The following is a 20,707-nucleotide window of genomic DNA, read 5'->3' as shown; positions in this document are numbered from 1 at the left end:
CCGAATAACAAAGCGTGGGTAACAAAGGACATCAAGGACATCCTGAATGCCAAGAGGAGGGCCTTTACTGATGGTAATAGGGAGGTGGTGAGGGCAATCCAGGCCAACCTGAAGGTGAAGATCAGGGAGGCCAAGGAGAAGTACAGGAGGAAGCTGGAGCGGAAACTCCAGCAGAACAACATGAGAGAGGTCTGGAGCGGCATGAAGAGCATCACTGGCAGCAGAGGACCGACAGCAGAGGAGTTGAAGGCAGCTTGGACAGGGCCAACAAACTTAATCTGTTCTTTAACAGATTCGACACACCGGCTCCTGCTCATCCCCCCTCTAACTCAGCTGCTGTCGGCTCTCAAGCTCCTCTGAGCATTCTGCTCCATCTTCCTGGGAGAGTCCTACTCCCCCCCTTAACTTGCTATCACACACACTAATGACTCCCCCTCTCCCCCGACTGTAACCTCTGCTGTGTGCCTGACTACTGACCAGGTGAGAGGACAGCTGATGAAACTCCACTCAAACAAGGCTACAGGCCCCAATGGAGTTAGCCCCGGGGTGCTATAAGCCTGTGCCCCCCAGCAATGTGGAGTCCTTCAACATGTCTTCAACCTGAGCCTGAGTCTTCAAAGCGTCCCTGTTCTATGGAAGACATCTTGCCTCGTTCTGCGTCACAGTGGCTCCAAGGACTACAGACCGGTGGCACTGACCTCCCACATAATGAAGACCCTGGAGAGACTGGTGCTGGAACAGCTGTGGCCCATGGTCAGACCCCTCCTGGACCCCCTTCAGTTCACCTACCAGCCCCGGCTGGGAGTGGAGGACGCCATCATCTTCCTGAATCGCATCCACACCCACCTGGACAAGCCGGCAAGCATGGTGAGGATCATGTTTTTTGACTTTTCCAGTGCTTTCAACACCATCCGGCCAGCCCTGCTGGGTGAGAAGTTGGCAGCGATGCAGGTGGATGCCCCCCTCATGTCCTGGATTGTGGACTACCAGACTGGCAGACCACAGCATGTGCACCTGCAGCACTGTGTGTCAGACAGCGTGCTCAGCAACACTGGGGCTCCTCAGGGGACTGTCCTCTCTCCCTTCCTCTTCACCATCTACACCACGGACTCTGAGTACAGGGCTGTGGTGGGGAACCATCTGCAGCTCAATGCGACAAAGTCTAAGGAGCTGGTTGTGGATCTACGAAGGGCCAAGGCACCAGTGACCCCAGTTTCCATCCAGGGGGACAGTATGGACATTGTAGAGGATTACAAGTACCTGAGAGTACACATAGACAATAAACTGGACTGGGCTAAGAACACTCAAACTGTTTACAAGAAGGGCCAGAGCCGCCTCTATTTTCTGAGGAGGCTGAGGTCCTACAACATCTGCCGGACAGGCCTGAAGATGTTTTATGAGTCTGTGGTGGCCAGTGCTATCCTGTATGCTATCGCATGCTGGGGCAGCAGGTTGAGGGTAGCGGACGCTAACAGACTCAACAAACTGATCTGTAAGGCCAGTGACATTGTGGGGGTGGAGCTGGACTCTTTGGCGGTGGTGTCAGAGAGGAGTGTGCTGGCCTAACTACATGCCATCTTGGACAGTGTCTTCCACCCACTCCATGACATGCTGGTCAAACAAAGGAGTACCTTCAGCGGAAGACTCATCCCCCCAAAAAGCACCACAGAGCACCAGAGGAAGTCATTCCTGCTTGTGGCCATCAAACTCTTTAACTACTCCCTCTAAGTGTTAGTCTGTATGACCCTAAGTCATTAAACTGGACATTGATCATTACATCTCTGCAATACTTGACATAATTGTGCAATATTCTGTGTTAATACTCCTGTGCAATATACTCTTTTAAATTCCCTATTTATTGATATTGATACTTATTCATACCTTTATTACTGCTGTGCAATATCCTCCGTCTCATTATAATCTTAATAAGCTACACTTAACTTGGCAATTCATGCACTATTACCTTATACCTTATTATTATCATAAACTGGTAAACCTACTTTGTACTTCACACTTGTTATATTTTATACTTACCCACTTGGTACTTAATTTATTTTCTGATCTGTATTATAGTGTATTATATTTTCTTGCTAAGTACTTCTATTCCTGTGTGCACTCACGTGATAGTGAGCTGCTGTAGCAAAAAGAGTTTCCCCTCGGGGATCAATAAAGTATTTCTGATTCTGAAAATCATAAACACATATTTTTCCTCTTACGTAACCAGATCATGATTTCTGGAAAGAAACATTGCTGTTTAGATTTCAAATATATGTATATCAAAAATATATTAAAAAAATATGTATTTTTGATTTTGGGGTGACCTGTCCCTTTAACAGAACAACAGTTAGGTAACTAGAAACAGAAAAACACATTCAAGGTCTAAATGGATTTATTTCTTGATGTGTTACTTGTTCACACTATGTAGCTGGCAGGACTGGTAACTCACCTGGAAAAATCACCTGGACAGCTAGTATATCTAAAGATATGCTGATGGTTTGTTGCTAAGCAATTATATGCTAGCTAACACAGCTAGAAACAATGGATATTTTGGATGTACTTTTCCAATATCTACCATAACAGAAGATATTCTGACATTTCCAGTCAGGTTTACACATTGAATTTTATGCACACAATGGATAGATCCCATGTATTCTTGATATAAAATGCAAAACTTTCAGGTAGAGAGTGAAGCACTCAAAAAGAAAAAGAACTTCTGGCACAAGTCAACAGACTGATGTAGTCAGTGTGTATGAGGCGACAGTTAAAAACACAGTCAATGAAACACTAACTTGACAAGGCAGTGAAGATCTACTGTACTTGCGCCACATCTGCTCTGCTTGTTTACAGCAGAGAGGATATGCACGCATACTGGTGTAGTGAACAAGCAAACAAGTTTGGCATATGGTTGGAAAAGTGCTTAAAATTTGCGTAGAATCAAAGGCAATGCATTTTCTCCTCCTTAGACAAGTACTTGTCAAAGAAGCAATACTCAATGGCCAGTAAAAACAAGACAGGTTGGCAGATGTTAAGGTGTGAAGAAAAACAAACAAAAAAAAGAATGTCACCATGTTAGCAGATACTGGCTGAATACCTTAAAACATAGTTTCAACTGTATAAATTCCATTTTGAGTGTTTCGATTTCTGCTCAAGTGTCTTCATGAAAGTTGTACCTGGTTAAGCTGCTGCAGGTTATGAAAGCCTTCCAGGATCCTCCCGTACTTCCTCTCTCTGTACTTCCTGCGGATGAATGTGGCGCGCTGCTCCGCTGAAGCCCCACTGTAGAGCTCCTCCTCCAAGGGAAGATTAGCAGCCCAGAAACTGTTAGCATTCTTGTTCCCCACCTCCAGGAAGAGCTGAGGGTTTAAAGAACATGGAGAGGGGGACAAACACAGGTGAGAATCCTTTAGTAGTACAGTTACCAGAATTTGTTCATTTGTAAAAATGAATAACTTTGTTTATCAGGTCTTTACTAGGTATTTTACTTTAGTTTATAAGCCCTTTGAAGGCAAGCAAAAACAGTAGTTAATTTTAAGACACTGACTACCACAAATCCATTTGAAAAATTGTTGAAAATTGCATAAGTGGTCAAATAGAAGTCATGTTAAAACCCTTTGACACTGCTTTGGATTATATATAGTGGCAAGCCATATCCAGTGAGAATTTATATTGTTCTCACTCATAAGGCATAGCGTATGTACCTCCACTAGTGCATTGCTCCAGATACTGCTGTCCAACTTCAAGCTCCGCACTTTTGAAATACTTGGGCCAAGGGAGCGGTGCTGCCCTGGTACACAGAAAGACACAGTCATCAGTATGAGTTCACAGATACACAAACACACGTACGCTCAGAATCTCATACAACCATTGGGTTTATGAAACCTTTCTCAATTAGATGTATTCAAAAATGCATGGCTGTCAGGCTACACTTTTAGTTCCTGAAAAGTTCACATGAAAAAACTTAAATTAGGATCTGCATATATGCACAGAAATCTCCATACAGTGTGCACAAACACACACCGCATGTCAGTGATGGAATAAACAATAAACAAGGCAGTTAAAAGATGGAGAAACAGAGCATGACTGGAAGCTCATTCTCTCACTCACAACAGACATATTTAGTCCCCTCAGCACTCCTAATTGGAAATGAAAGCACAGAACGAGGGCCATTAATTGCTAATGAATCATGAGTAATTCATTGTGTTTGTGGGTCGGCCTGTTTATTTGGGTGAACGAGAGGCTTCTGGGGTTGCTTATGGCCAAAGACAGAGCATACATGCATAATACATCTGGCAGAAACACTCTGTATGTGTGAATGTGAATTATTGTCCTGTGTGTAAAGGCAGATAATTTTAGATTTAGATTTGGCATGATCTCATTACTGTCTTCTATGCTCAAGTAGAGCAGCTGTGAATGAAAATGCGGGGGCATGAGCTGTGAGAGCACAGACGCCAGAAATCCTTAAATTATTTGTCACCTAAGTTATTAAAAAGAGAAACTAACTAGCAAATATTTTCTGATAACTAGTGATCATTATTTAATCTACCTACTTTAGGAATGCTGGTGTTTTATAATGTCTACACTGAGCAGAACAAATCACAACATTGGGGTCTTAGATTAAGAAGAGGATTTTCTCCCAATGTTACACATCCCATATAATTGGTGTAAAAGCAAACTTTATGCAATATGATATACTTTCCCAAATGTGTTTATATTTTACAGCTGTGAGCTCTTCACAAAAATCCTGAGTTGTAGTGCCTTTTAAATATGACACCAGGATGCATTAACTGACTGGTTTAATTGCTCCCAGATTAGATTTTGAATCTGATATCCCATTGTGGTCAGGCTTGATATGATCAAATGGTGAATACATTAAGACAAAGGATCACAACAGTTCTGAAAACATATTCTTTTTTACATGGGTACCCGGACAGCATTATATTGCTATACTACTACCACTATTGTTTTCTATTTTCTAAAGTCTACATAGAATTTTGTATTTTTAATTTATTTTTTTTAAAAATGACCACCAATAATTACAACTTCGCTTTTGAAATCATTTAATTTCAAATGTTATTGGGAGCTAGCAATATACACAGTTGCGTGTCATCTGCATAGCTATGAAAATTTACACTGTGTAGTTGTATCTAAATTATACAACTACACGGTGTAAATTTTCATTTCTGTGGAAGCATGTATAATGAAAAAAGGAGTGGACCAAGTATTGGACCCTGTCGAACAACACATGGAATATGATGAACTAATATTTACAAAAATTAAATAGGTATGGGACCAGTTGACAGCCTTTCCAGAAATCTTTCAGCACTGTGTTATCTATTGAATCAAATGTGGCACTTAAACTGAGGAGGCATCACTTACGTCAGCACTTTGTCTGAGGTTGTTTAAGACTTTTACTAGTGCAGTTCAGCATGAGCAATGTCTGATGTACAACCTTAAGGACGTGTGTTGAAATGGGAACTTTCAACAAGGTCTGAATTATCTAGTTTGTTAAAAACATTAAAAGTTTGTCTGGGGAGAGAAACACTATACACTTGTTGCACCCAGAATGTTATTCCTGGTTTAGAAGACTCTACACATTTTAACAAAGATCTAGGAGCAATAAAGTCTGCTGGTTTAAACTGATTCAGTAGTTAATTGTTTTAAACAAAAATCTTATTAGTAGATTTTTGCTTACAGCTCACCATCAATAATATTATAATGCTCCTGTCCATGTTGGTCTGTTCTCACTGATACTGTATTTGTTTTAGCTGAGCCCTGCAACTACTATTAGATGGGATTTCCTTCTTCCCCAAGGTTATTTTAAAAATTTTGTGGGAAAAGTTCCCATTTTAGTGTCAGGTGTGGATGCATTTGTGTGGTCAGACATGTGTATAAATCCGGTTTGTAAAATCCCAAAAGTCACATTGAAAGGAGACTGATGATCACCGTCTTTGAGAACACATGAGTCCAGCTTGACAAATAAAGGCCAAAGAGCAAGATTCTGTCACTTTTGCCTGTGAAAGAGAGAAAATATTTCACTCTGGACGCCTGCTGCATTGCTACAGCCACACTCGATCCGCTGAGCCATGCAGCACCACAGGACCATTCTCACTTGTGTAAGGGTAATGAAGCTGAAAAAAGTGTGCATGCACGTGCCATCGGGTACATGGCGTGATCTTCCCATATAAATAGCCTGTTGTAAATGTCTTCATCTTTCCGATGGAAGCAAAACAACACACAAAAGGGCATTCCCATCACAGCTGCTTTCACATAAAAATTGCCCAACCCGCCAAGGATTTCAGCCCCAATTAAAAAACTTTCCTAGCGACAGTTCATGGAGCACTCTTCCAACCCCCTGGACTTGTGTGCCATTTTCCCCTCCCTCAAAAACGAGTCAGAAGGAAACAAAGCAATGAGCACTACATTTGTGAGTTACCATGGCAACTGTTGCCAGCAGACGTGTCCAAGTTGCATCCTGGCTTAAAGGAGTTTACTGCAATTACATGTGTGGAGAGGGCCCTCCCAATCTTTGAAGTAATGTCATTTCCTCTGGTTGGTTGGGTTGTACAGTGAGAGAAAGGGCAAAGAGAGGGAACAAAAGCAACAGTGTAGAAAGAAAGATAGACAACTTCGTTTATTGGGTAAAGTTACTGAGGAATGTGGGTTTAACCAGTTTAAGGGTTGGGACAAGGGCTTATTATCTTGGGTTAATCGAAGAGAAACACCAACACCAACAGGAGTGGGAATGAATCATTAAAGCTTATCAGCCTTGTTTTTACACTACCTGCCCAGTACCGAACAGCAGACAGACAAAATTAGCAGATCCCTCAGGCTTTGGTGGAGATCAAAACAGAGCTAAAAAGGAATGTGATTATTGGATTTATATTGATTGTGTGGCCAGAAACTCAACTCAAATATAATGCTAATGTTGCTATATGTCTGCTGGATGTGTAAATAGGCAACTGTTTGCTAACACGTTACCCATATCAACTTTATGAGGTGATATTATGTCAATGTAGTGTAGTGTCAACTTTGTTGTGCTGCTCCCAAGTGGCCAAAAATCAATAATTGCAGGTTTAAGCCTCACCAGTTGCCAATTTTTACCTAATTATACCCAGATTTTTGATAGTAGCTAAATCTTCACAGTTATGGTTCCTGCTACAAGGAGACATTGTAGTTTCAGCAAACAAGGTCCTCTTGTGACAAGGACATGCTTCGCATAATGAAAACGTTCTATTTGAGTTCTCACTTTCTAATAGAAAGGGAAGAGAAAAATGGGAGAAAACGCAAATGAGCAGCCGATTTGAAATTTGTCTCTTAAAGTAATTTTAAAAACACACATAGTTGTAGTGAAAAGTGACTGTACTACAAAGATCAGATTCACCTGTTTTTTTAATCTTCACAATAAACACAGATTAGCTCAGATTCTCATGAAACGTAAAATAACAATCCTTTAAGTCTGCGCAAACAAAGACAAAATATGAATAGTCGCCAGCTTCACATCAAAGAGTGAAGCTACCGACTATTAAAATTCAATCTGTCTTGGCATGAAAAGAGGAAATCCAATGTGGGATCATTTTCACCATTAGCCTTCTCATTACTTTTTCCTCTTTCTCATGTTCAGCATTTCTCTTTATTGTCCATGACATGAGAGCACTAATTAAAAGCGTGAGCAGTCATTGGTATTCCAAATGGACCACCGCCTAATTTAAGGAGAGCACTGTGTGAGGACAGCTTCCTCGTTGCAGATATTCACCCTCTCTCTCCCAGCATGTCGGCAAAATGTAATATTAAACACTCCTGCAAATGAAATCATTTAAGGGTGTTTGAAAAGGGATTACATGGGCTTTGCAGAGGTGAGGTGAAGAATCGCATTAAAACTTGTGACTCAGGCATGGAGAAGATCTGGAGGAGGATGGATGTGTGTATAGGAGCATGCAAGAGTTAAAAAAAACTACACACCAACCAGATATCCCTCTGCATCAAGCATGGCCACTGCTTCTCTTTAATCATGCTTAGCGGGTCAAGAAGCAGTTTGGGATCCCCCAAGTTCTCGCCCGTGGTTTAATCTTTGTTTTCATTTAATCCGAGCCATCCAGCATTGCCAAATAGATTAGAGAATCCAGAGGCCTTACGCCAACTCCCATAAGTGGTGTATCACCTGAGAATTCATTCCAAAGGAGCCTCTGGGTCAGAGTATACTCACACAGACACAAACAAACACCAGGCCACACATACAGATTAAGAATGAATGCTAACAAGCTTCTTTTACTTTAGCGAGTTTTTGAGTTTTCTTCATAACTTTTCATATGCAGCATGGTCTCTCTTTGTGTTTTTTCGCTAAGATTTCAGAAAGAGAAGAGTAAATAAAATTGATTAATATGAGCAAGAGAATGGTGTGTTTAGGTCTTTATAGCTGGTTCACAACCTCTTGTGGGCTTGTGACCCTTTATAGCCAGACAGTGCTTACTCGTGATCCCCCGTCACAGATTGCATACATACATGAATGTCTGTGAGCTCTTCAAGCAAAGAATGTTGTTCCCTTCTCAGATCATTTCATTTTAAAATAAGAAGTAAAACTCTCCAAATAAGATGCAGAGGTTTGAGATAAGTTCAAAAAATAAACATAATTTTGGGTAAAAGATTGTTTTTTATGGGTCCTGTAAAAATCAATGTGATTAATTAAAGGTAAAATAGTATAGACACATGGTTCAATTGGCACACTTACAATAATTAATTCCAATGAGTTACTAGCATAATCTAGAGAGTCAAGTCAGTGCACAACAGGTCAGCTGAACATTCATGTGAATTTTACAGGCAAGTTCCCAATAAAACATATATAAAGAAAGTTTCAAGTAATACATAATGAATGACTATTTACTTGGGTTTAAATTCCCTTGGAAACCAAAAACTGCATATGAACCTAATACAATTAATTAAATCCTACACAAAAACAGTCTCAGAGCTTCTCTGTTTTTCCTATAATTAGTATCAAATTACATAGTTTTTTCCAGGAAACTTGCTAAGAAATTATTAGGAAATTACGGACACAAAGTGTTACAGTTTTTTCTTTATTTTTTACTGTCTTGTTTGTCATCATGCAACTCAGGTTTCCTACTTGCAGATGGTGAACCACTGCTTTAGGAACTATCATATAAAAGGTGTTTTGACATGCTGCTTGCTAACCATTCACACATTGCCGTGTGTGGGCGAGTGTTTACACATGGGGGGTTGTTTATCAGAGTGCACTGTATGTACAGTATATATGAATGATTCGGGCTAGGAAACATGATCACATTTCACCGATCCTGGCTTCACTATACTGGCTACCTGCTGCTTTCAGAATTGATTTCAAATTATTATTGATTACTTACAAAGCTCTGAGAGACCTCGACCCAAGTTATTTATCAGATCTTTTATTGCCCTATGTCCCTTCCCGCTCCCTGAGATCCTCGGATGCGTCGTTCCTGGTTGTTCTAAGGTCCAGATTGATACTCAAAGGTGATAGAGCCTTTGCTGTTAAGGCTGGCAGACTTTGGAATGACCTGCCTAAGGAGATCAGGGAGGCAAACTCTATCTTGTCTTTTAAATCACTTTTAAAAACCCACTTTTTAAAAATTGCTTTTTCAGTAATTTCATTTATGTTTTATGACATTTTAGTTTGTTTTACTCTTTTTGTGTTTTATAAAGTGTTTAGTTTTACAACTTTTAGTTAATTTTATTCTCTTTGTGATTTAAATGTGTTCTGTTTTTATTGTGAAGCACTTTGTAACTGTTTTGAAAGGTGCTATATAAATACAGTTTATTATTATTATTATTATTTATCGGTGTGTACACCTGCATCCAGTACATATGTGTCTGCATCAGAGAGTAGAAGGGGAAGACAAGAGTAAAGCAGTACACGTGTGTCCCTTACCTGCACACTTCTTACAGATGACCACACCCAGATTGACAGACACCCACTCCGGCTGTGGGGCGCGACAGTCAGCACAGCTCCTGTTAGCCTTGTTGAACCAGATCTTCTCTGCCACTTCATAGTCGGAGAGTGTCTCAGCGATCGATTCTTGGACTGCTTCAATCCACTCCTCCTTCTCCCTTTCTGACTCGGCCGTGAAGCTGTAACAATTGATTTTTTGCCCCCACCCCAACACATGCCTCACTGTTATTGATTTGATTTGAGAGAGCAATTAAACAGCATAGTATAGCTTGGCAGGGTTACGGGGGTGTGGAGTATTTGGAGTAGTTTTGGGGGGTTGCGGAGTGTGTATGCCTATGTGTGATCGCAATAGATTTGATGAAATTGATACAGGAGTGGGTAGAGGGGGCGACAGGGCAGGCAAATCAGTCTGTCTCACCCTGCACCACTAAAATCTACAAAGTGCTAATGCAGGATATTTTTTCAGGATATTATTTCTAAATTAGACTAGGAAAGAAATGGCGATAATGGTGAAAAGAATATAAACATAACACATTTACAGCTTACATTTTTAAAAATCCAGTTCCATCAGAACTTGCATCAGGAACTCAATTTGAAAGTGAGAAAATAAAAAAAAGTAGCGCACTGAGATAAGCTTGGTAATATAGGTGATGCTGCTTCTTCTGTTGACATGGGTGTAGTTACAGACAAAGGTTTCTTCCAATACAGTATATGTCTAAAAGTATTGCCACATGAAGGTAATTTGTCAATTTGTCAAAGAATAATTTGCAAGAAAAAATCATTAATAGTGGCTAAGTCTGTACTTCAGCTTCATGTCAACGATTACACTATATAGGCAAAATTGGACCAAAAGGTTACTCAGCAAATCGAAGAATGCATTTACATGCACTGTAGTGACATGGTTACTGTAAATCTACGCATACATGCAGCAGGTCAGTAATCAGATTTTTCCTCTTCCCTGACCTTATTTTGGAAGGATTACTTAGTTATTAATGATAGTTATACATGAAATTTTAGAATGTAAACACGCTGAATAATATTTAGACACCAGTTTAGTGTGAAGGAACTTGACTGGCCTGCACAGAGCCTTGATCCTAAACCCTTTGGGATGAACTGGAACACTGACTGCAGGCCAGGCCTTATTGCCCAACATCAGTGCCTGACTTCACTGATACTCTTGTGGCTGGATGGGAGCAAATACCTACAGCCTTCCCAGAAGACTGGAGGCAGTAATGTTCGGGTGTCCACATACTTTTGGCTATACAGTGTATATTGAAAGAGCAGGTTTAAATCATGTCAAATTCGCTACATCTCATCTACTAATTCAACTGATGCAACCAACCATATTTTGAACACAGAATTGAAGATACTTAGCACCCTGACCAAGTCACAGAGTTTTTTTGGATGAGGGGAAGACAGAGTTGGGAGGTAAGGAAAAATCCTAAAATATAAAATAAATAATATATATATTTAATAGAACATACACCACACACACATACTGTACAGGAAATGCCTGAACTGTTAACGCTCCTAAATTGGTTGTCTTTCACAACAGTCATTTATTTACCTGTCTCTCAATCCATCTATGTCTTACTCGTTAATTTTCCAGAATGAAGAGATCTTTTTGAAACCACACACACACACACACACACACACACACACACACACACACACACACACACACACACACACACACACACACACACACACACACACACACACACACACACACACACACACACACACACACACACACACACACACAAAAAAACACATACAGGAATGATGGGATATGTCTATCACTGTCTAACGAGCACTTATAAAGATACCTCGCAGGGACAGACAGCACAGGTTTCTGATGGAGAGGATGGTGCATGTATTTTGAAGAAGTTGCTGAATGTACTGAGTAACTCAAAATTAGCTAAATGTCTGATAAGTGTATGTAACAAGCAATATGTGCGCGTGTGTGAGCTTAAGTGAGGGCGAGGACAGGCGAAGAAGATAGACGGCAAGAGTGACAAAAATATAAAATTGAGAGGAAAAAGAGAGAGAGTCCTAGCTTGACTGAAAGAAGCACTTAGAAAGGAGAAATGGGACCAGTGGTCTCCATGGCAACCTGTGTAAAGTAAGACAGAAGACGAGGGAGAAGGAGACGATGGGGAGGGGAAGCTTTTGCCCGGAGCAGAGGATGTGCACCAGGCCAGCCTCGCCCAAGTAACCCAGTAGAGATCGATAGGTTGATTGGGTTCAGCCGTTCTGTGCCCATAGGTCTCTGCCCAGGGCCTGTCTAAAGAGATGACTGCTCACATCGTATGCTGAACTACAATATGGCCTCCAAAACCACAGAGGAGCAAAGGGAGGCAGGCGCCAGAGTATCTGGAGGTCCCCAAGCCGCAGTGTTTTAGATTTGAAGTGAAGGCTAGTCTCAGATGAGGTTGCAAAATAAACTACAGCTTTAAGAACAACAGGTGGTAAAAAGGAAAATATAAAATACAGAATTCTAAAAGGAAATCTGAACCAAACACCTAATATTATATCAAAGGAGACCTCAAACAATTCCTCCAAACCACTGAAAAATTAACAAATGTAAGAGGCTGAGTAGGAGTAAAATTACTATGTTTTACAAGCTGACAATAATTAAAGTGTCTGATTATAAATTTTGTTATAGCTAAGCTGTTTGCACTGATAACCGAAGCACTGTTTTTCACTACAATTACAACTTTCAAGCAATCTTATATGTTATTGAAATATGTCAATCACCCTAACAACCACAGGCTTCAGGCTTCTATCATCTCCTTCCCTGCCACAAACTACAATCATAGAGCTCTCATTTTATTCCAAGCTGCTCTCATGCAATTATCTGGAAAGTTATCAAAGCTGAAAGGAAACTAAAAGTGCAATGAACTACTCTGTTCAAGTCAAACAACTGAGTTACTACCCTTTATGTTGCAGAAATGTATTGATTGTTTAAAAGAATAGTTTGCCATTTTGAGATATATGTTATATGCTTACTTGCCAAGAGATAAATAAGATCGATACCACTCTCATGTCTGTTAAATATAAGCCAGGGGATGGTTATCTTAGCTTAGCATAAATAAACAAGGTGAAACCTAGCCTGGCCCTGTCCAAAGGTAAGATAATCTACCATTTCATGGCAAGGTGCAGTGACTTCCTGGAACCTTGTTGTCACTGTGAGGTCGCCAGGCAACCAGCAGAGACTCCAGAAAGTCACTGCTCCCAGCCAAGTAATAGTCCAGCACATAACTCCCCTGAAAACCATAATTGTGGTTGTTACACTTTGTTTTTTGGACAAATAAAACAAACAAGATATAATGTGTTAATTAATGAGCTGAGGTGTTGGTAGGCGGATTTTGTTACCTTTTGGACAGAGCCAGGCTAGCAGTTTCCCCCTGTTCCCACTCTTTATGCTAAGCTAAGCTAACTGTCTCCTGTAGCTTTTCATATTTAACCGACAGGCATGAGAGTGGTATCGTTCTTCTCATCTAACTCTTGGCAAGAAAGCAAATAAGCACATTTCTCAAAATGTTGAACAATTCTGTTATAAAAGCACATCTAATATCCAATTGGCCTACATGACCTTCATGGTCTGGAGTTGGAAATACTGCTCTTTACACTCAACTTCAGGATTCCCCATTCACCCAACGGCCTAGTATAATTAAATTTTAAATTTTAAATTAAAATTGGGAAATCCAATTTTGATGTGCGGTAGCTTGACATTCTTTTTAAAATTCTCAGTTATAGTGAGCATTAAATCTTAAGTTTAAACATTTACTCCTGCTGGTGTCCCTTTATCCTGTTTGCTGTTTAAGGCATTTATGCTCTGCTACCCTACATACTACATGTAAGTGAGGAAATTTTTCTTCATGAATGATGAATGGGCATACTGCTTCTTTTGTATGTACATAATAGTAAGAGAGTGAAATATCAAGGGGTTTATATTATCAAATAGATGTTTGTACTTAAATAGTAAATATTAACAGCAGTTAATCAGTACAAGCTGAGGAGCATTAATATCTTTCAAAATTCAGGTGGCATGACATCTAGTCATTCCCAACTGCATTTATTACTGAGAGAACCATGTTCTTTGATATGTGGATAATCAATACGGCCTCTATAATGGCATTTTGTGAAATCAACAGATCACAGTGCACTTCTAAAAATCTGCCACCCACCACCACCTCAAAAAAAGTCCTATAAAGGTAATTTTCACAGGGTCAAATACACCTGAAAACAGGACTCCTACTTTGAATGCGAAAAAATAAAAAAGAAGTTAAAACAAAAAAAAAGACCAAAAATATACAAGTGTTAAGATGAGATGAAAACACTTGGCAGCACAAACCGGCAGATGATATTCAAAAAAGATAAATCGATCCAACATTTGAATGATTGTTGGATTAAGCCTACCTAAAGCTGTGTTCAGGAAGGCATGAGAAGGTAAAAAAGAATAGAGAAATAGTTATACAAAAACTAGGGGCACAGAGTTTGAAAGACTTTGGTATTTACCAGGCAGAGAGGGTCAAGCAAAATAATGCTACTGGTAGCATTATGGGTAATGTAGGATTCAGTGGTCTGGGAGATCGGCCCATATTAGAGATTAAAAATCAGTTGCTTGGATTTTGACTATTGTTTTTCAATATGTCTCTTGTATGTCTCCTACCTTCATGGGAGTGCAATACTAAATTGGTGAAGTGCCCCTTTAAGATCAGGATGGTGATGTTATTTTGCTCATTTGAGAGTTGTATTAATTGAAATCAGATCACAAAAATGCCAATTCCACAACTGGCCAAATGCTGGCAGAAAATTCAACACTGGATACAATACCAACATTTAAGGCTTGCATCAGCCGATACCAAGAGTACACTAATTTACTAGCAAAGAAGAAAGTAAAGTAGAGGTGGTTTTAAGGAGAACACATGTCCACATGTATGCATGTTGAAAGAGTTATTGGTTGCTGTAATCATTCTTCCTCTCCATACCGGCTGTGAAGAGATCTCTTCCTAACATGATTCCAATGTAAGTGATGGGGGACAAAATCCAGTGTCCAAGATGGAATTTGAGTATGAGTAGTGTTCTAAGATGGACTTAAAAAATACAAGCCTATCCTTTAAAGGGTAATTTTATCCAAATTACAAACACATACCCTTGTGCTATCTACCAATGTAGTAAAGATGCAGTAGTTTGGGTTTTTTCGCTGCCACCTTGATACAATGGACACACCCACCAGACCAACACAAAACAAACCAGACAAACATGGATTTTTTCCAATATGCCCTTGAGCTAGGCATTTATCTGCAGCTTTACTTTAGTAGAAGTTTTTCTATTCTCCAAAGTTGAGTGTCTTTGCCTGGTAACATCCCTTCTCCTCTCTGCCTCATTGTCATTCTCTCTTCTCATAAGTCTGCTATTGCATCTACCACAGCGGGCTGAACGCTCTGTCCATTTAACGGCAGCAAAACAATGGAAAAGCCAAAGTGAGTCTCCACAGCTTAAAGTGATTAGATGAGTTTCTCACTAATCCCCACCTTCAGCAGGTAGGAGAACACTCCCAGGGCTACCAATCGATTTGATCCATACACACACACACTCACTCACACACACACACACACACACACACACAACAAAACCCTTTCAGCAATCACCTCATCAAAACAATTCAGGAGACCTGAGCTCATTTTAATTCCACCTCTTTTTTGTTTCACACAAAATGGCTATTATATCCAGCGTATTAACGAAGCTGCCAAACGATGGGACCATTAAAGGAGCTGACACAAACAGATCGATCGAACAACTCATACAACTGACAGGTAGAGGAATTGGGGGGGGGCTCTTTACACAAGGCAACAGGCAAAAAAGGAAGGGGTAAAAAAGAAGAGAAAATAGTGAACAAGCGTACACAAACAAACAAGCCATGCTTTGTCCAGGCAGCTGTGACGGTTCTAAATGGGCTATTACAGCACAAACAAGCAGCACGCTCATTGATTGTAGGCCCTCAGGGACTGGAGTCACCTGAAAGGCTTTGTGCCCTACAGAGGCAGAGATACCTGCACAAAGCTCCCAGGGGAGATTTCATTAAAAAATCCTGATCGATTGTACAGGACCCTGTTCTCATGTAGCATGTTTATTGCAATGACCAATAAGTCTGCGATGTGTGTGGTGAGAGTTTGGAAATGAGAATGCAGTGCTACTATAATGCTATGAAACTTATGAGAAGATTCTCTTTGTCTCCTTAGAGCAGAGTATTAACTTTGTGACAAGTCTGCTCATTAGTTTCGCAATTTACATCTCAAAGGAAAACATATACTCCACTTGTGTATTGTAAAGGGGAAAAGTGCATACTTTTAACAACTGACACTGAATAATTTAAAATAACTAACGGGATTACTTTTATTTTTGTGCGTGACATTATGGTCACCTTCCTACTTTTAGTTCAGTTTGGCAGCATGGACACAAGGATTTTTTTTTTTTTTTCCATTGTTGCCTTTTAGTTCTTGTTTGTTTCATGTTTGCACCGCCTTTAAAGCACTTTTCAAACAAACCACGAGCCGTAAACATGAAGTCAAATTGACAGCCAGGTAACTCACTGATTGATCAGTTTTGCTGTGAGCATTCTTAAGGCATTTTCAAACCGTTTTCAAACTGCACCAAGACCTGTGCTCACTTTCTCGCTCCCGTCCCAGACTAACCAATGAACGGTTCACACATGGAATTTTTTTCTGTGTTTGAAGAAACTGAACCAACGGGGACACGAAACTAAGTTTACCAATTCATCCACAGATTCGAACAAGAGCAAATGAACTTAAGGTTTGAAAAGGCCCTTAGTCAAGACTGTAAACGGACCTAATATGTCACAAATTCACCAAACCAAAAAAGGTTAGGTGTGAAAGAACCCTTAGGATGCCGAACGAGGCTGCATGAAAAGGTGTGTCTCAGCTGCTTCCAAGTGGACTCTGGTGCAGTCTGTTTGTTTTATGGGAGTAGAAAGACATTCCTACTACAATAAACTTCAATTTAACCCATCTGCTGATTGTGAATTGATATTACAAGCGATCTGTCTAAGCAGTTTGTGTGAGTTAACCACAGGTGTGTTGTGCTTGTGTCCTGTTCGGCATACTTTGGCAGTTTCTCATTAAAAGCTCAGTGAAACATACCAGAACTAACAGGACTGGACCAAATGAACCCAACTACAGGTGTGAAAGTGACCTTAGTGAAGATTCTATCTATCTTCAAATCTCAACAATTTCTTTGTTCCAGGTTCAAAATAATAAGCAAGAACTTTCATTCCTCTGTTCTTTGTTGCTCACTTGACCTTTTTTTATAGCAATGCAGTTGATATTAACTAATACATTGATTTTAGATTTGTACATTTTACTGAAAAGAAGGGGAAAAATAGAACGCAGATACATTTTAAAGTTTTGTTATTTTAAAGTCTTGAAAACATTCTGGTTTGAATTAATCCTCCAACTCTCCAGGTAAAAAGAAAAGCCATGGTTATAAAAAAACATTAAAAAGGCCAATCTGATGGGACTATGTGAATATTCTTTTACCACAAGTACCCTAAACTCTTAAACCACTATGAGACTCTTAATACCATCCATGCATAAGAGCAGATTAAACAAAATGCTTGCCCTCGCCTTTTAGCTGTGAATATGGATGCTTTATGAGATGTGATTATTGAGATTAGAATACAGTGTAACAAGAGGCTTAGTGTATGTGAAGGGCATTTCCTCAACTATATGGTTAAAATGAGATGATAGTGCAGTGAGATTTGTTTAAGGAAAGAATATGAATGAAGTCTTGACATCCCGCTGCTTCCTCCAGTAAGATTCCTCCAGAAGATTTTAAACAAATGTGGGGGTGTATTACAGTGTCAATCTGTTGAATATATCATTCTGAGTGGTCTGTATTCAAGTAGAGATTCCTTCACTTAAAATTCGTCTTTTAGATGATGAAAAAAGTGATAAGAAACAGAGTATCTCTTAAGGTAAGAGAGCTGCGAGATCAAATGGAAAAAGAGCACTTTTCTCTCTCACACAAGCACACATAAAAAGACACATCATACATCACAAACAGTCTAGCATGACTAGCTCTTTGTTGTTGGAGAAGTGGGCAAGAAAAGATACATACTCAAACGAAGATATACGTGTACGCAAAAGTACATACTCATATGCATGCACATACACATTTGAGTCCAAACGTACCAGAAGTTCTTGAAGGGCGTGTTGATTTCAAAGCCCCTGCGGTCCACGTCTCTAATATTGGCAGCAGTCAGTTCCACTTCAGCAATAGCCAGGCCCGCTTTATAGTCCTACAAAAACACAAACAGAGAGATAGAAATCCGTAGATTTAATATTAATTAATTGTGAGGTTGTTACAGCACAGCCACTTTGAATCATCAACAATTACTGGCCTTGTTTTTTTCTCATTACCACTGTGCTAAAAGAAATAGCATCTTAGAAAATATGCTTATTCACTATTTTGCTAGGAGTTAGATGAGAAGATGATACCACTCTCGTGTCTGTGCGTTAAATATGGAGTTAGAACCAGGCAGCAATTAGCCTAGCCTAGCATAAGTACTGGAAGCAAGACAAAACAGCTAGCCTGGCTCTCTGCGCCTGGCCAATGTTCACCAAGACAGATTTACAGGATGTAACTACATGTTAAACTACAAACTTGTCTTTGACATTTCTGTTTGTGTATGGAATAAACATGTTAATTAGCAAGCTTTAGCTGTGCTGGTAGTTATATTTTGAACTTTGGACTAATTAACATTTAATATCTTATTTGTTTAATCAGTACAAAAACCAAAGTGTAAAAACGACAATTTGCTGGTTTATGGGGGGGCGGAGGTACATGTTGCACTGTACAATACAGCAAATTGTTGTTTTTACACTTTGGTTTTTGTACAGATTAAACAAACAGTTTCTCAGTCTTTATGCTAAGCTAACCAGCTGCTGGGTCCAGCTTCATATTTACTGTACAGACATAAAAGTGGTATCCATGCTCTCATCTAACTCTTGAAAAGAAAGCAAATAAGCATATATCCCAAAATGTCAAACTATTTCTTAAAAAAAAGGTGGTTTGGGCTTCTGATTAGGATGCCCACTGAACCCCTATTCCAAGCAACTGGAAGGAGACCCACAACTGGGACAATGTATTCCAACCAGTATGGGGAATACCTTGGGAACCCTCAGGAGCAGCTCGAGGAAGTAGATAGGGAGAATACTTTTCCTGCTACCACTGCAAGAGGTAGAAAATGGAAGGTTGAGTGGACAGCTAAGAAACACGTCAACTGAACAGCCTTCTTTTTCTTTAATCACTTTCCCATATTTAAAGCCAGAAAGTATGTTTTTTTTTTTTAACCTTTATTTATTCAGGGAAGTTTCACTGAGAGGAAGCCTCTCCTTTGCAGGAACACACTGATCACATTCACACAGTTACACACATTCACAGTACAACCACAGTCTGATCTGCTGGCCACTGAGCGGAGCAGTTGGGGTTAAGGGCCTTGCTCAAGGGCACCTCAGTGGTATGAATGAGGGAAGGCCAAGCGCTGCTTTTTCATTTTCCCCACCCAGATGTGATATGTATGCAAATGTTCAAAATAAATCTAGAAAAAAGTGTATTCCCAAAGGACCCTGAAAATGTTAGGGTCCTTCACTAGACACCACCTCAAGGCCGTTATTGGGCAAATTATAAACCCTCCCTACTAAGCTGGGATCAACAGGCTGCCTCATTAAAGTCACTTGTTTCTCACATGAGGCTTGAATGTCATTTGGTATAATGAAAACTAACAAACACTAAGGAAGATCCACAATCATTGCAGAGACATTCTTGGTCTCCGCTGCCCTGCGACCTGTGGACTGTTTTTTAATTTTTTTAGGAAATGGTACTGGACATGTGAGAGAGGCCCACTGAAATGGTTTGTGACAGACCACTAACGCACCAGTTATCTGCTTTTTCTCCTTCTCACCAATGACGTACAAACCAAGTGTCTGTGCGAGATGTGTGTGCCTGTGCAAGAGTTAAAGAGAGACAGAAAGAGAGGCTACAGTGCGTGTGTGTGTGTGTGTGTGTGTGTGTGTGTGTGTGTGTGTGTGTGTGTGTGTGTGTGTGGATACCTGCATGAAACGGCAAAACCTTTGCGAAAGGAAAAGGTGCATCTGGGGAATCCAAACAACCCGAACTCTCAGCCTAGAAGTTTTCTGAGGCCCATTTCAGAAATAGGGGTTAGATGCAGAGGCACCGTTTTCATAAGCTCCACTATAACTCTGCGTCACACCACGCCCCCTCCCTTCTCCACTTCACCCTCAACACTCACAGCAGTTTAGACCATTTTCTATAGCCTTGAGCTCTGAGCTGAGACAGAAAAACAGACAGGAAGACAAAAGTGCACCTACACCCACACACATAGGCACAGCATCAAAACAGAGAAAAAAACACTGGTGTCCAAAATTACAATACAGAAAAATACACACTTTACTCCACAAACGTGAGTCAAAACATGGGGGAGAGAAAGACGGCGAGAACACAAAGGAAGGGGAAGGAGGGAGAAAGTATAAGCCAAAGAAGGTCCTGGTAATCCTTACTGAGAGTGGGTGAGGCGGGTGATGGGTCAGCTGAGCAGTTGACAGAAAGACAGTGTGTGTGTAGAAAGAGCCAGAACAAAACAGGACCTGTGCCAGTACTTAACAACGAATTACAAAACACAGCCTTAGCAAGGAGCGCTAAATGCCGCCATGCTGTGCCAACTAT

The 20,707-nt window shown here is 40.2% G+C and overlaps 1 protein-coding gene across 3 annotated transcripts in view; it reads right to left on the bottom strand.

Annotated features, from left to right (window-relative positions):
- arap2 (ArfGAP with RhoGAP domain, ankyrin repeat and PH domain 2) overlaps window positions 1-20,707 on the bottom strand; it is a 132,517-nt gene that overhangs the window by 73,993 nt on the left and 37,817 nt on the right. For all 3 annotated transcript variants that reach the window (XM_044185025.1, XM_044185023.1, XM_044185024.1), the window contains 4 exons: window positions 18,154-18,260; window positions 9,914-10,113; window positions 3,699-3,784; window positions 3,171-3,353 (listed from right to left, as the gene is read on the bottom strand). In XM_044185025.1, the coding sequence (XP_044040960.1) occupies window positions 3,171-3,353; window positions 3,699-3,784; window positions 9,914-10,113; window positions 18,154-18,260 (576 nt within the window). The remainder of the gene's footprint in view (window positions 1-3,170; window positions 3,354-3,698; window positions 3,785-9,913; window positions 10,114-18,153; window positions 18,261-20,707) is intronic.

This window comes from Siniperca chuatsi, linkage group LG22 (assembly GCF_020085105.1).
Source record: "Siniperca chuatsi isolate FFG_IHB_CAS linkage group LG22, ASM2008510v1, whole genome shotgun sequence".
Lineage (NCBI taxonomy): Eukaryota > Metazoa > Chordata > Actinopteri > Centrarchiformes > Sinipercidae > Siniperca > Siniperca chuatsi.
This window is presented reverse-complemented; position numbering and strand designations above follow the sequence as displayed.